Source organism: Ochotona curzoniae, unplaced genomic scaffold (assembly GCF_017591425.1).
Source record: "Ochotona curzoniae isolate NIBS_2020 unplaced genomic scaffold, NIBS_Ocur_1.0 contig_4018, whole genome shotgun sequence".
In the NCBI taxonomy this organism is placed as follows: Eukaryota; Metazoa; Chordata; class Mammalia; order Lagomorpha; family Ochotonidae; genus Ochotona; species Ochotona curzoniae.
In genome coordinates, this window is record NW_024466083.1 from 367283 (window position 1) to 380832 (window position 13550).

At 40.1% G+C, this 13550-nt stretch overlaps 1 protein-coding gene across 1 annotated transcript; it reads left to right on the top strand.

The window, feature by feature from the left end:
• The first annotated feature begins 7155 nt into the window (after nt 1-7155).
• LOC121158957 (interferon-induced very large GTPase 1-like) lies at nt 7156-12333 on the top strand. The gene has a single exon (XM_040983947.1). The coding sequence runs from the start codon at nt 7156-7158 to the stop codon at nt 12331-12333; it is 5178 nt and encodes a 1725-aa protein (XP_040839881.1).
• Nucleotides 12334-13550: the final 1217 nt, after the last annotated feature.

Sequence of the window (13550 nt, forward strand, 5' to 3'; positions counted from 1 at the left end):
GCTCGCCTCCCAGGTCCTGAAGGAAGTTTACTGTTCTTCTGTTTCTGCGGACTGCTCAGGGCTCCCGGGCGTCGTTCTGATGACCTTGAATCCTGCAAGGCAGAATTTGGACTTCTTCCATCCCATGTGGCAGATCCAGATGGGGGTGGGTGACCTCAGAGTTCTTGGCCTCTGAAGGCACTCCAATTCCCCGTGGTCTCCTTGGCAGTTCTGATGTAGTACTTGGTGCCTGTACTGATAGTCCTTCGTGAGGATCTGGGAGTTTTCAGGGTTGGAATACAAGCCTCCTCCTGTCTACCTGCTCTACTCTGGGGTCCCTCGCCCCTGTTCCATGTGTATGGCCTCCTGTTAAGAGGTTGTCTGTCTGCTGTTTCTTAAATTGTTTTCACCGGTATGAAGGGGTGGAGACTGTACATTGAATGAATGTATGTCTTACGTACAACTTGAGGAAATTTTTTTAAAATCAGAATTCTTTTAGATGAGTCTTTTTTGGACTATGACAAAAAATTATGTTAATAAAAGGATGATTTATTTCACCCTCTGATCCTTGGGTAGATTCAGTCTTTTTACTTCTGTTGTGCTCCTAACCTTAAGGTTAAAATGATTTGAAGAGCCACCAATGTGCTTAATGAGGTGACAAGCATTTCTTCTTACATATAAAGTGAATATTTTCTTGTTGAAATATCAACTTAATAAAATTTATTAACCTATTTTAAAAATGCTTTATATCTTTTCTTTTCTTTTTTTTTTTTTTTTTTTTTTGTCCTCCCTTATTGTGTTTTTTAACTGTGTTATTACGCACTGGGATCCCATATGGGTACCGGTTCTAATTCCAGCAGTACTGCTTCCCATTCAGCTCCTTGCCTGTGGCCTGGGAATGCAGCTGAGAATAATCCAAAGAATTCTAATGCTGCACCCACATGGGAGACCTGGAAGAAGCTCCTGGCTCCTGGCTTCAGGTTGGCTTCAGCTCCAACCATTGTGGCCCCCTGGCGATTGAAACATTGGATGGAAGACCTTCCTCTTTGTGTCTCCTCCTCTCTGTATATCTGACTTTCCAATAAAAATAAATAAATCTTTAAAAAAGGCAAAATGACAGAAAGTTAAACTGAGACAGATAGATATAATAGTTCTTGCAATCACTGCTTCATTCCCCAAACAGCTGCAATGGCTTGTGGCTGACCAAGCCAAAGCCAGGAAACAGAAACTCTTATCCTGGTCCTTCACATGGTGGCAGGGCCCCAAGTACCTGGACCATTCTTTGCTATTTTCCTAGGTGTGTTACCTGGGAGCTACATTGCAGGTGGAACTACCGGGACTTGAACCAGTGCTCATATGGGGTGTCATGGTGATGATCCCTGATTTCAACTCTCACTCAGAAGGTTAGGAGAAAGTCACATTGGTATATCTTGGTTTTATGGCTTACTTGGGAGAAGAGGAGTTTTAGTTTCTTTGACCTCATGTTTGTTTAATTTTTTTCCAATTAGTATGCTTAGATTTATTTTATTTTATTTCATAGCCTTCATTATTATTATTATTTTTTATCATTTTATGATAAAGTTCTATAGGGACTGGGATTTCCCAAGCCCCCTTCCAAATTCCCTTCCCTTTCACTGAGTTCCTCTATATTATTAGAATACTACAGTTCTTCATAAACAGTCATAAGTCCAACATTACAAGAATGGAAATTGGAAGTTTCCAGCTTCCTACTGTCAAGATATAATAAACAGTTTCATTGGGAGTCCATCTTTGGTCTGGAAGTAGAGATGCATACTGCATTGTATCCTCACATCTGGATATGATAGCCTCCATTACACAGTTATTATACATCCCCTAAAATAAAAAGCCACAAAACAAAATCAACAACAGGAAGAAAAAAGAAATTAACAATGCCATGAAATTAAATCACATGCTGCTGAATGACTAATGTGTCGCTGAAGAAATTAAAAAGAAAACAAAGAACCTTCTTCAAGAAAATGATGCTACTGTATGATCTATTTGTTTTTTTTCACATTTTATTATTATTGCTATCATTTTACCATACAGTTCCATATTCCCTTATCCCCTCACCAGTTCCCTCCCCCCCACCTAGTTCCTTTATATCGTTACTAACATATAGTTCTTCATACTCAGTCATATGTTCATCATTGCAGGCATGGACAATGGCAGAGAGTCCAGAATCCTATTGTCAAAATGTAATATAAACAGTTTCACTGTAAGTTCATTTTTGCCTGGAAACAGAAATGCATACTGAACTGCATCCTAACATCTGGATGTTAGTCTCCATTTCACAGCTACTGCACATCCCCCCAAATGAAAAGTCATAATACAAAATCAACAATAGAAAGAAAAATAGAAATTTACAAGGCCATGAAGTTAAATGACATGTTACTAGATATGACAGTCTCCATTACACAGCTACTATGTATTCCCTTAAATGAAGAACCACAAAACAAAATCAACATCAGGGAGAAAAAAGAAATTAACAACACCAAGAAGTTAAACAGCATACTATTAAGTGACTAACGTGTAGCTGAAGAAATGAAAATCAAGAACCTTCTTGAAGAACATGATGCCACTGCATGATCTGCGAGTCATTGAATGATTTAATCAGAAGAAAGTGTTTTGAAGAGATGAAACCAACAGAAAACAACAGAACCCATATGATAGAGTTTCCGCTGATCTTTGTTGAAGTGTGTCTCCTCCCGACAATAAACAGATGGGTTTTGTTTTTGAATCCAGTCTACTAATCTATGTTTGACTGAGCTTAAGCCATTTACATTCAGAATTAAATATACATGGGTGTTACTTTGGTCCTGTCATTTTAGGAATGGGTTATTTATTGATTTAGTCTTCTGTTGTTATTTTACTGGGATGTTCTTCCCACTTGCCTTTGGTTTTGGTAGGTGCTATTCCTCTTCTCTGTCAAGAGAACATCTTGAAGTATCATGTGTAGAGCAGGTTTGGAAGAGGCAAATTCTTTTAGCTTTTCTTTACTGTGGAAGAATTTTATTTCATTTTCAAAGACAAAAGAAAGCTTTGCTGGGTATATTATCCTAGGCCGACAATTTTTTTCTTTTAGAATCTGGAATATGTCACTCCATTCTCTTCTTGCCTGTAGAGTTTCCTGTGAGAGATCTCCTGTGAGCTTAATTGGCATTCCTTTGTATGTCGATTGGTGTTTTTCACGTGCACATCTAAGGATCTTTTTCTTATGTTCAATTGAAGGGAGCTTGATGATCATGTGTCTTGGTGAAGATCGCTTTTGATCAAGCCTGTTGAAAGGTCTGTGCCCCTCCTGGATCTTGTTTCCCAATTCTTTCTCCAGATTAGGGAAATTTTCCTAGATTATTTCATTAAAACATTTGCAAACTCAGCTTCTCGTTCTGCACCTTCCGGGACTCCCATAACTCTTATATTTGGCCTCTTAATAGTGTCTTTCAATTCTTGAATACTTTTTTTGGCCCGATCCAGCTCTGCTTCCAGCTTTTTGTTTGCTTCCCCCTAGTGACAGGAGATATCTGCCAATTCTGAGATTTTTTCTTCTGCTTGCTTCATTCTATTTTGGAGACTCTCCACTGTACTTGTAATTTGCTCTACTGTGTTCTTAACTTCTGATATACCAGTCTTGATTTGCTTTACTGCTTCCTTAAATTCTTTGAACTCTTGCATGAGCTTCTCATTGTTGATCAGAATCTTTAAAATGAGTCTAACGGATTCTCTGTCCCCCATTTTCTCAATGTCTTCCTCAGTTAACTCTGAGGTTGGCATAGGGTTTTGCTCCTTTGCAGGGGAGTTTTCGGTAATATTCATTGTGCCTTTGTCTCTTCTTTTGCTCTTGATCATTGTACTTCTGGTTAGCAGAGTCTTCTTCTTGGGGCAGGTTTCTAAGCTGTGTGACCCACAGGTCTACAATGCGATTTTACTTATTGCAGTTGGTACACAACTTTTTGCTTGCAGCCACTTGTGACACAACCTCCAGCGAGTTCCAGGTCTGGCTTCGTATGTCAGATATCCACCGTAGTCTCCACAGCCCCAGCTCTTGGCTCACCACTCTCCACCTCCTGTGATACCGTGCGGAGGCTGCACTGTTGTCTCTGCAACCTTTCTCCCTCTTCTGGTTGGAGTGGGTTCCAGGATTAGAGAGACACCAGGTGTCCTATCTAGTTAGGTTGTTGGTGGTGCTGATCTTGTCGGAACTTGTTGGATGTTAGGTCTGGGTGCCACATGGACCTATTTTGACCAGTACGATGCCACAGTCAGTATTATTTTCCTGCGGGACCTCAGCGAGTTCTTGCGAGCTCAACACATGCGCAGTTCACTGTTGTCCCAGCATCCAAAGCTATTGCCACAGTGCGCAAAATGGCGCCCAACATGCTACCACAACAGACCTGCCCCTGATGGAACTCGTAGAATGCCACGTCATTGCAGTTTACTGAGTCAGAAATGAGCTCACTCCCTCTCAGAGCATGCTCCGTCCTTTCCCTAGCCCTTTCCTGCCTATGCAAAATGGCGCCCAATTCAGCTCTAGGGGGCTGACTGGGCTATGAAATCCTCACTGTTCTTGCACTGTCCGCCTGGGATCTGCTGCTCTGTCTCTGCTCCTGGTCAAATCAAACGGACCTGCAGGACAGACAGTTCCCCGTCTGGGTTCACCTCCCAACCTCCCAGTGAATGTCCCTTCCCACCTGGTTGCTGGTGGAGTTCTGGCTGCTGGTGGAGTTCAGATCGCCGTGCTGGAATATCATTCACTGCAACACCACACTGCTGTGCCCGCTGCTTTCCTGTGTCTGTCAGTCTCCAGGTACCCCTCTGCTGTTGTTCTGTCCTTTCCTATGTCTTGAAATATGTCCTCTCTGCTTCATTCTGGTTAAATGTTTCTCCGTCCGTTTAAACGTGTCCTTACCCTATTCCTCCATCTTGATTCTCCCTGTATGATCTATTTGAAGAGATGAAATTAAAAAAATCAAAATCATGAGATACAGTTTCCACTGATCTTTGTTGGTGAGATATGTCTCTTGTAGGCAACAAATAGATGGGTTTTGTTTTTTTTCTTAAATCCAGTTCACTAATCTTTGACATTTGATTGATGAGTTTAAGCCATTTACATTCAATGTTAATATGAATGGGCAGTAATTTGGTCCTGTCATTTTAGTAATGGGCTGTTCATGGATTTAGTCTTCTGTTGTTATTTTACTGGGATGTTCTTTTCTCTGTGAAGAACATCTTTAAGTATCATTTGTAGGGCAGGTTTGGCAGAGGTATATTCTTTTAACTTCTGTTTACTATGGAAGAATTTTATTTCATTTTCAAAGACAAAGGAAAGCTTTACTGGGTTCGTTATCCTGGGCCAACAATTTTTTTCTTTTACAATCTGGAATATGTCACTCCATTCTGTTCTTGCCTGCGGAGTTTCCTTGGAGAAGTCTCCTGTGAGTTTAATTGGCAATCTTTTATATGCCAGTTGATTTTTTTTCTATGTACATATAAGGATCTTTTAATTATATTCATTAGCAGAGAGCTTGATGATAATGTGTCATGGTGAAGATCATTTTGGTCAAGCCTGTTGGGAGTTCTGTGTAGCTCCGGGACGTTGTTTCCCAATTCTTTCTTCAGATTAGGTAATTTTTCCCTTCTTACTTCATTGAATACACCCTTAATCCCAGGTCCTCTTTCTGCACCTTCTGGGACTCCCATAATTTTTATATTTGGCCTTTTAATAATGTCTTTCAATTCTTGAATATATATGTATGTAATATGTATGTAATATACAATATATAATATATAACATATAATACACAATATATAACATATCAACATACAGATATTTTATTATGATATATTATATAATATTATAATATTATATCTAATATCTAACATCTAATATCTATATATATGTGTGTTTTTTTGCCTGATATAGCTCTGCTTCCAGCTTTACCACACCATGCAAATTTGTATTGATTTGCCATTAATTGATTTTTGATCTGCTGTACACAATGTCTGAGGTCAACCTGGACCTGTCTTTTTTGGAAAATGTAGTAGGCCATGTTCTTGCAGTTCACTGAGTCAGGAATGAGTTCACTCCCATAGCATATGCCTTCTTAAACCAAATGGCACCCGATATGGCTCTAGGAGGACTAGACTATGAAATCCACCCTTTTCCCACTTTGCCTGTCTGGGATCGGCCACTCTGTTTCTGCTCCTGGTCAAATCAAAAAGAGGAGTATGACAGGCATTTTTTGTCCAGGTTCATTATTGGACCTCCCGGTAAACATCCCTTCCCACCTTGTTGCTCATGTAGTTCTAGCTTCTGGTGTATTTCTGATAGCTGTTGGCTGAACATTGCATGTATATCAGTTACCTGAACAACACACCCTTGTGTCCACTGACTTCCTGTGTCTGTCAGCTTCCAGGTACCTTCTGCTCTTATTCTGTTCTTTTCTATTTGCTGGAATGTCCCCTCTCTGCTCCATTCATTTAAAAATGTCCTTATCCTATTCTTCCAACTGGATTCTTACTATCCACCTTTTTAAATTCATTTAAAAGCAAAATAGTCACCATCAATGTAGGTCTATGAAATCAGTGCCAAAAATAGGCTATGCTGAAAATAACTGTGGCATTTAAAAATCCAAGACATTGGCCTAAGTCAGTGGTCTAGCAGCTAAAATTCTTCCTTTGAAATCGCCGTCATCACATATGAGCACCTGTTCTAATCCCGGCAGCCCCACTCACCATCCAGCTCCCCTGATTCTGATCTAGGAAAGCATTGTGGAAGGCCCAAATCCTGGATACCATGCACCCCTGTGGGAGACCCAAAAGAAGCTCCTGGCTCCTGGCTCCTGGTTTTGTTAGAGCACAGCTCGAGCCATTGTGCTCACTTGGGGAATGAATCATCAGATGGAAGTTCTTCCTCTCTGTCTCTGCAAATCTGATTTTGCAATAAAAATAAATAATAAATCTTTAAAAATAACTATGACAAATTATGGATACCAACAATGATGATTTGCGCTTAAAAATCATATTACCAAAAATTGTATGTTGGAACTATACAAGGAATGTACTTACTTTTTCTATATTCACCCCATTAGTCAAGAGATCAATATTTCCTAGGTCAGGAAGAGACAAGTTAATTGAATTTATATTTTTCACACAGCCATGGACTCAGGAGGATACACCCGTGATAAACAACTGCTCAGAGAAGAAAGGGAGCAAGATCTCCAAGAAAGGCTGAGAGCAGTGGGGTTGAATGCTGAGTACTGGTTACCAAAGCTCCAGGAACACTTGGGTGTGACCTCTGCCCAGGCCTTACAACACCTCGATGAAGAAGACCTTCATCAGCTGAAATCTCAGACACAACATCTATGGGAGAAAAGGGCCCTGGAGAAGCTGCTGCACCTGTCACAGTCAGGTCTTTCAGGGTCAAAACAAGCTCCAGTGGAATTAATGTACCAAAAGCAGATGAAACACATGAGAATGCTCCTTGATGGGGATTATGAAGCCACTAAGTCTTCCTTACAAATGGACAAAGTCGAAAACCAATTGGAAAGTCTCTTCCATGGAAAGAAACAATCCGAAGAAACACATGAACATGAAAATAGTGAAAGGAAAGCTACAGATAATGGGCCCTTCCTAGACATACTTCAACAGCTAGGCTTAGATCATTACTATCCAAAAAGGATGAGCAGAGCTGATTTCCACGTTATCTACAAGAAGTCTGTGTACAACACCCATCCCAGTTCTGAAAAGGAGTTTCCTTTCTATTTCCTGCAGAAGCTGCTAATGTTGGATTATAGCCTGAGACATTTGGTGGTCAGAGATGATAGAGACACAAAATACCATGTAGACTTAATATCTCCTGATCAGGATAATGAGACTTTTGATCCGTATGAAGAGTTTATTGAAGATAATCCTAGTTCTAAACCTTCATCCACAAAGCGATCCCAGCTCAACAAGCCCCACATTCACCCAATGGATATTCAGATGACAATTTTTCACTGTGTAGATGACTTTGCCAGGCAGTACATTATGGGCAAACTTGCCATTTGCCAATTTGCCCTTCCCCTTGTAGTGCCTAATCCTTGCAGTTCTCAGATTGAATTCTCCCTCTGGTCTCTCAGGCAAATCAGGAAAAGTTGGCAAGTCAAGAAATCACCAGATGAGAAGATCAGTTACAGGAATCAACAGATATGTTCTGTCTCTACCCCCATTGTGTCCTTCATAAGAGTTGGGAATGGCCTCTTGGCTTCCAAATCTCAGATCATGAACTCTTTTCTTGATAAACGTAAGAATAGTATGTTTTTTCACCGCCACTGTAGAGGAAGCACAAAAGACTGTCTCTTGATGGAGGGTGTGGTGGAAGTCAGCTGGTACTGTCCTGGGGGTGATGATGGGGACAGATTTAACAACTGTGTGACCTTCACCAATCTTCATGGAGATGCAAAGGAACATAAGCGGCAGCTCACCTTCCTGCAGGAAATCTCTTCTCTCATTGTGGTTCTCATGAAATTTTCTGATATCAATGAAGAAAACCGGAAGCTTATTCGTGACCTATCCCAGTCACCAAAACCTTTCATATTATTGCTTGATGACAAAGAAAAAGGCATATGCAATAGTTCTAGTCAGAGAGTAAGAATTGGTATCAGGAATAGAAATGAAGCAGAATTAACAGAGGAAATTGCAACAGCAATCAGGCATTTGTTAGACTCCTCTGACACCTCCCTCAGCCTGGAAGACTGTTCCATGATTGCTCGCCAGCAAGGATTCCTTATTGATGAAGATGAGAGAGAGTGTAAGGAAGGCAAAGAAAAGGCACAAAATGTAATGTCCCTCCTGTCAGAAACAGCGTTATCTCACGTGAAGGAAAACTTTCTGCCCCTTCAGGGAACACTGTGGCACCAGTGGTGTAAGAAGGACAGAGAACTCTACCATCTGACAGAAAAGGGAAATCGGAGCATTGAGCAACACAAGAGTGACACACAGAGAGAGAAAAGAGAGATACGGCAAAAACAGTTGATCAAAGCCTTTCCTCTCAATGATTTAATGAGATCTGTTCTTGATAATCTTCAGGGAAATTCAGAAAATCACACCAAACATTATTTTTTACCGTGGTTAAGTGTGTTTCTGGATGATCTGACTGCAGGGTGTGTGGAACAGTGGCATGAGAAGCAAAGGCCATTGCTGCCACAGGTACAAGAAAAAGAGAAAACCATGTCCAAGAAAAATTATCTGCAAGACCAGCAAAGTAAGATGGGAGGCATCTCCACAGAAAATCATAACTGTGTCCTTGGAGTTGAGCAACTTTTCAGAGAAGTTGGTCAGATCTATGAAGCTCTGAAAGAAACATCCTCCAAAAAAGAGGCTCTCTTTCATTCCCTTCCTGAAATTGCTGCAGATCTGATGATATCTGGTGTTCCGATTGAACTGATGGATGGGGATGCCTCATATGTGCCTCTAACTTGGATAGCAGCTGTTTTTGACAAGCTTGCTGAGAAACTTGGAGACAAGAAGCTCTTTGTTCTCTCTATCATTGGATTGCAGAGCTCAGGCAAGTCCACTCTGCTGAATACACTCTTTGGGCTGCAGTTCACAGTCAGTGCAGGCAGATGTACCCGGGGGGCCTACATGCAGCTCCTGAAGGTGGAGGAGACATTCACAGGGGAACTTGGCTTTGACTTTGTGCTGGCTGTGGATACTGAAGGTCTCCGAGCCCCAGAACTCAACAATAAATCCCAGAACAGGGACAATGAATTGGCAACCTTTGTCACTGGACTTGGAAACTTGACTCTCATCAATATTTTTGGTGAGAATCCATCAGAGATGCAGGATATCCTACAGATAGTTGTCCAAGCCTTTCTGAGGATGAAACAGGTAAAAATCTCACCAAGTTGCATCTTTATCCATCAGAATGTGGAGGATGTTGCCGTTGAAGACCAATTGATAAAAGCTCGTAGGAAATTAGTGCAAAGACTAGATGAAATGGCAAAATTAGCAGCAGAACAAGAGCAATACTCAGACATCACCTGCTTCAATGATGTTATTAAGTTTGATGTGACTACTCAGGTTTACTACTTTGCTCACCTCTGGGATGGCAATCCTCCAATGGCCCCTCCTAATCCACGCTACAGCCTCAATGTCCAGGAACTGAGAAGTAAAATTCTTATGAGTGCCAAACAGGAATTCAAAGGAAGCATCATGAAGATATCAGACTTAAAATTCCGAGTTCAAGATTTGTGGAAAGCTCTGGTGAGTGAGAACTTTATTTTCAGCTTCAAGAACACCCTAGAGGTGGTGGCCATGAGCAAACTGGAAACCATGTACAACCAGTGGACTTGGGAACTGAGGAGTCATGTGCTGGACTTGCAGCTCCAGCTGAACAACCAGATTAAGAATGGGAAAATGCAGACACTCAACAGAAGCACAGTTGAGGCCCCAGTTACAGAAAAATATGAAGCCATCAAGCAAGAATTTGAAAAGTTTTTAACTGAAGATCCAGATAATGGAATACTAATTCAATGGAAAGCAAATTTTGAGCATAAACTCTCCATGCTTAAGGACACACTTGTTTCAGAGAGCTTAAGAAAGGCTGATGAACTTATTCATTTTAAAAAAAGCCAAGAAAAGTTGGATAAGAAAAAAGCAGAATATGAAAGAGAATTATTGGAAAAGAGCAGGAAGTTGGCTTTATCTATAAAGGATAAAGAGCTAAACAAGGAAGAGGTACAGAACATATTTTATCAACTTTGGACAAAATGGGTCCATGATGTGTCCTCAACTTTCCCTCAAGTTGAAGAGCCTGACATTGAACTAGATGCTGAAGACATTCTTTTGAATTATTTTAAAAGTGAGACAAATATAGTGGAAACACTAGGTAAAAAATCTGGAAAGGTATTTCAAATGGATTACACTGAATATGTTAAAATGAGTAGGAACTATTCCATTTCCAGAGATCATTTAGAAGCACATGATAAAGAAGCTATTAATAGGACTAGTAACCACATCTTTACAAGATTTGAGGAAACTATTAAGGACATTCGTTTGCAACAGCGTGATTACAGTTCCAGTGATTTCCATAAAATCCTGAGAATAATAGAAGAGGAAGTAGAATCTGAAACCACAGCAAAAAAATATTCCTTTACAAACAAATATAAGATTGACATGTCTTTGCATTTATTTAGAAGAGCCTCACAGTATTTTAAGAAAATGCATGAGGCATTCAAGAGAGCAAATAATCCTGTTTATTATTTGGAGTCTAAGAAAGCTGATTTCTTTATGAGTTTTGAAATCTCCATCCAAGGAGCAACTTCTATTAAAACATTTGTTGATTTTCTGTGGAACAAGCTCTCCCCAGCTGTGTCCAAAACCATAAGGGAAAAGGCAGTCCCTAAAATTGCTGGGGACATGAGAAATACTTGCCCTGAATTCAATGGAAACAGAGCTAACTTGGAGAAACACATTCTCATCTCTCTGGCAGAGGAAGAGAACTTTGAAAAGTATTGGCAATATATTCATTATCCAAAATCATTTTTCAGGAGTTACATTGAAACCCAAATTAGAAAATACTGTTCAGGATCAGGAGCTGAAGCAATACAGGCTTTTTTAAAACTAAGTTTAGATGACATCAAGAATGTCCTACTCTCTGCTATTCATAAATCCACAGCACAAGCTAAAGACAAAAGCAGCACTGCATCTGAGTGGTTAGATTTGTTCTGTGATCACCTTGGGAGCAACCTCATCTTCCCAAGGAGTGACTTGATAAGCATTGAACACCAGGAGATTAAAGACATGGAATTTCTCAAGGAAGCCATGAGTGCAGATTTGGATCCTGCAATGGAGACAGTTGAACAGAATTGCTTAAGTATACCTGTAGAAGAATTCATTCCTGCAATTGAGAAAATACTCTCTGAACATCTGTGTGGCTGCTGGAAACAGTGTCCGTTCTGCAAAGCCATCTGCACAAACACAATTTCTGCACATGATGGAGACCACAGTGTTCCCTTCCACCGTCCTCAGGCAGTCAGTGGATGGCATTGGCTAACCACAGACAATTTGACCATTGATTGCTGTACGAGTTTGGTGGCAAGTGATTGCTCATTTTTGTTAAGTGAGGATGAAAAATTCCCATATAAGAACTATCGACAGGCAGGAGGGGATTATGCCACATGGAGCATCACTCCAGACTCATCCAGCCAGCCCTATTGGAAGTGGTTTGTCTCTCACTTCAGATCAAATCTAGAAGAAAAATATCAGAAAAGATTTGCAGGTAAAGGCCAAATTCCTGATGAATGGGCCAGAATCACAAAGCAAGAAGTGCTTGATGACTTGAAAACACAGTAGTAAACTTGTGGCACAAGAGCCTCAGGACTAGCTGAACAAACATTAAACTCTTTGCATCAAGAAACACAATCCTGCTGTTTTCAAAATGAAAGCTGCAAATAAAAATCAATTCATCTGTACAAGAATTACAGATTTCCTTTGAGAGGATTTTATTTCTCTGTTCCTCAACTCCTCCTGATTTAAAACCAACTTGTAAAATACATATGATAATATCAAATAGCATCCATTTCAAACACCTACTTCATGGGACTGAAGTGGTGGTGCAGCAAGCTAATCTTGCAATATCTGCATCCTATATGGATGCCAGTTCATGCACTGGTTGCTCCACTTCCAATCCAGTTGCCTATTCATGACCTGGGAAAGCAGCATAGAATGGCTCAAGTCTTTGGGCCCATACACCCATGTGGTAGACCCGGAAGAAGCTGATGATTCCTGCTTCAGACTGGCTCAGCTATAGCCATTACTCAATAATTTTATGTCAAAATACATAATTCTGAGTGAACATCATTTTATCAGAGTAAAATAAAATTCATTGCAGGCTATTACACATTTCTATTGGATAAGAAATGGATTTTGATTTCCATGGACATTTCAAAAACATTCACAGGTCTTAGCCAAAGCCATGAATTGATTCCTACTTTTTTCTCAAATGCATTTTTTTCATCTCCTGCAATCACATGAAAATGTCATTAACCCCCCAAATGAACAATCATTCGTGGGAAATTTTTTTCTCAATCACAGCCATACTCAGGAATATCTGGATGCCAGGAAGAATAAATCAAAAGTTCATTCAGGATATATTTTTCATCATTTAATTAAATATTCAAACCAATATGAAAAATAAAAATAAATGGCTTTCTTCATTGAATCATCATACTTTCTTCCTTGGTGTCTTGACTGTTCCCTGCTAATACGTACATTGTAAATGTAACATGTGTCTAGGGGTGTGTGTGTGTGTGTGTGTGTGTGTGTGTGTGTGGTCTCACAGCTGAAGTATTCAAGGGTTGGTGTTACATACATGTTTGAGAAAACATTGCCTATGAAAAAATATTTATCACAATCAAGCAAATACAGGTATTTTAGTAAATTCCATGGTCTGGGGAAAAATTTTTAGCCCATGAATGATTTTCCTTTACGTTATTCATTGTGGCAAGGCATTTTAAGCCATAGCCTTTGGTGCTAGAATCCCATATGTGCAGTGATCTGAGTTCCAGATG